This window comes from Procambarus clarkii, chromosome 6 (assembly GCF_040958095.1).
Source record: "Procambarus clarkii isolate CNS0578487 chromosome 6, FALCON_Pclarkii_2.0, whole genome shotgun sequence".
NCBI classification, from domain to species: Eukaryota; Metazoa; Arthropoda; class Malacostraca; order Decapoda; family Cambaridae; genus Procambarus; species Procambarus clarkii.
The window spans coordinates 36,905,750-36,908,444 of NC_091155.1; the positions used below are offsets into that span (position 1 = coordinate 36,905,750).

Genomic DNA, 2,695 nt, shown 5'->3' on the forward strand with positions numbered 1-2,695 from the left:
TTAATATATATTAATAAACATTTGTCCTAAAGAATCTATAACGTCAACTTTAGAGTTTATCATTCATTATCTTTGTGGTCAGATATGGGGGGTAGAATGTCGACTAAGCAAGCTCAGGACTCCACTTAATTGTAATTGAACTTCTTGCATGTGGAATTTCAATTACATTTTTTTGGTTATTTTGAAAAATTTCAATATGAATGTTGTATGGTGTTTGTGGCATATGTTTAGCGGGTGTTTTTTGTCACTAATGTCAGGTTGGGTGGCATCTGTAGCCCATATTAATATTTGTTATGAAAGGAATTTAATATCGAATTAAATAGTATTGTTGAAGATAACTTTCTTATATATAATTAAGTATTATAAAATTACAGAAAAACATGAGATTTATATATTAACAATCCAGAATATCAATCTCTTTACGGTAGTACTTTGGAATTTAAGCTTATATATATAAGCTTATAGATATATATCTATATATATATCTATATATATATCTATATATAGATATATATATATCGCCTCCCTGAAATTAGGTAAAAAAAAAACTAGTCCTTCTAATTCTTTTCTATTTATTTTAGATTTTCCGTTTTTAGTTATATAGTCTTTCAATTTGCAAGTAAATAATAATAATATTGAGGCCAAAAGTATTATTTAGCCAAGCCGGTGGACCATCCCATGGCGGGTGACGTCCCTTACCCTGGCAATCACCGCTATTTTATCAACTTTCCCGGCTAATCTATAATAATTTGACGCCAAACTCAGATACATAGAGATGGTTTTATCATCTGTAGCTATATCTCATGTTATATCTATAGTTAGTTGCAATAAATGTAAGTTTAGTAGGGAAAATAGTTCACGTATAGGGGCCGAGTCGTTGGTCTGAGGCCGACCGACGTAGTCTCAGAGGGCCTTCAATATCTTTGCTTCTAAAGCTTGTTTTGCTCTAATCTAAGCGCTAATTTTGATGTTGGGAAAGATGATGGTCATCAAAATACATGCTGTGAGGAATTCACCTTTGGTTTAAAGTGTTCTCTTCATTAATAACGAAAGAAAAGAGACCTGACCTGTTCTATCAGTGAAGAGCTATGGCTGCAAGAGAGCCAAAGTGTGTTTCTTTATCCAAAATAAAACATTTATTACGCCTTTGTTTTGAAGGCCAGAGTGTTTTATTTTACGCACCGAGGAAGACAAATAATTCTTCTTTCAACACGTAACTAAATTATTTAAAGTGAATGTTGATTAAGAAAGATATAGCAACTTAAATAAGAATATATTGAGATTCAGATTCCAATACTCCTCACATTTACTACGATTTCTGCTAGATGGATGATCGCACCGGTATTTTCTTTACAGAAAATGCAAGCTTAATCTATGTACTTAATTTAGATACCAAAATAATACAAATGGGAAGTGTTTAACGCCTGTGATAATTGATGGAAGTAAGTTAACAAACACAAATGGCGGCGGAGAGCCAGCAACTTTGAACGAAAACGAGTGCGTGTGTTTACGCTGCTACTTTTGCGTCCGCACGCGGCGATATACCCAGGCGTCAGTACCGCAAAATTTATCATTCAGAGCCAGACTGAACACAGCCACGCACACCGCTCCTCTCCCGACTAAGGTCCTACTTCACCAGTACCATGGCTGACGCTGCTGCATCTCCCGCACCTGCCAAGAAGGCAACTAAGGCCAAGAAACCCGCCGTCAAGCCTACTCATCCCGCCTACGCCCTGATGATCGCCGCCGCCCTCAAGAGCCTCAAGGAACGAAGTGGTTCGTCTCGTCAGGCAATTCTGAAGTACATCGTCGCTAACTACAAGGTTGGGGATGAGAAGAAGGCTGGAGTCCGCCTCAAGCTGGCCCTCAAGAAGGGCGTGACCTCTGGTGCTCTCAAGCAGGTCAAGGGAGCCGGGGCATCTGGCTCCTTCAAGCTGGCCAAGGACGACGTCAAGCCCGTCGTCAAGAAACCCGCTGTGAAGAAGGCCGCCGTCAAGAAGCCCGCAGCCAAGAAAGCCGCCGTCAAGAAGCCCGCAGCCAAGAAAGCCGCCGCGAAGAAACCCGCTGCCAAGAAGGTGGTGAAGAAACCCGCCGTCAAGAAGGCTGCCAAGAAACCCGCCGCCAAGAAGGCTGCGAAAAAGCCCGCCGCCAAGAAGCCCTCTCCCAAGAAGGCTGCCAAGAAGCCCGCCAAGAAGTGAACTTGACCGCAGTACAAAGCTGTATAGACTTAAGGGCATCTCTAGGTGCGACATGTATGCTTCTGTAAGAAGTGTTAATATTAAGTAAATTTTTTATATTGTACCTGAAGTTCTCATATACAAGATATCTCTGTGTGTAAATAGATAATATTATATATATATAGATTTTTATACTGTCTTTGGTGTCTCCTTTACACTATCAAACACAAACACTTGACTGAAAGAATAATAGTTATACATTGATTGGAAAATATTAAATATGACTGAAAAATTTCCAATGATAAAGATAAATGAAATTAAAACTTATATCTAATAGAATACTTTGAACTAATACATTAATTGCTAAGTTCTTTAATATGACTGAGAAAAAATCAAATCTTAAAGATATATTAAATTAAAACTTAAGAAAACTTTAAAATACATATCTGCAAAGGACTTTGAAATGAGAAATTCTCTTGAAAGAACTTATAAAACTTTAACAAACTTGTAACTATTTT

General features: G+C 37.9%; 1 protein-coding gene across 1 annotated transcript; it reads left to right on the top strand.

Annotated features, from left to right (window-relative positions):
* The first annotated feature begins 1,551 nt into the window (after positions 1-1,551).
* Positions 1,552-2,369, top strand: LOC123754110 (histone H1-delta). Its single transcript, XM_045736301.2, has one exon. The coding sequence runs from the start codon at positions 1,644-1,646 to the stop codon at positions 2,196-2,198; it is 555 nt and encodes a 184-aa protein (XP_045592257.1). The 5' UTR covers positions 1,552-1,643; the 3' UTR covers positions 2,199-2,369.
* The last annotated feature ends 326 nt before the right edge of the window (positions 2,370-2,695 follow it).

What these genes read in the sequence shown, in the direction of transcription:
- LOC123754110 (XM_045736301.2), top strand. Translation starts at nt 1,644, where the DNA reads ATGGCTGACGCTGCTGCATCTCCCGCACCTGCCAAGAAGGCAACTAAG.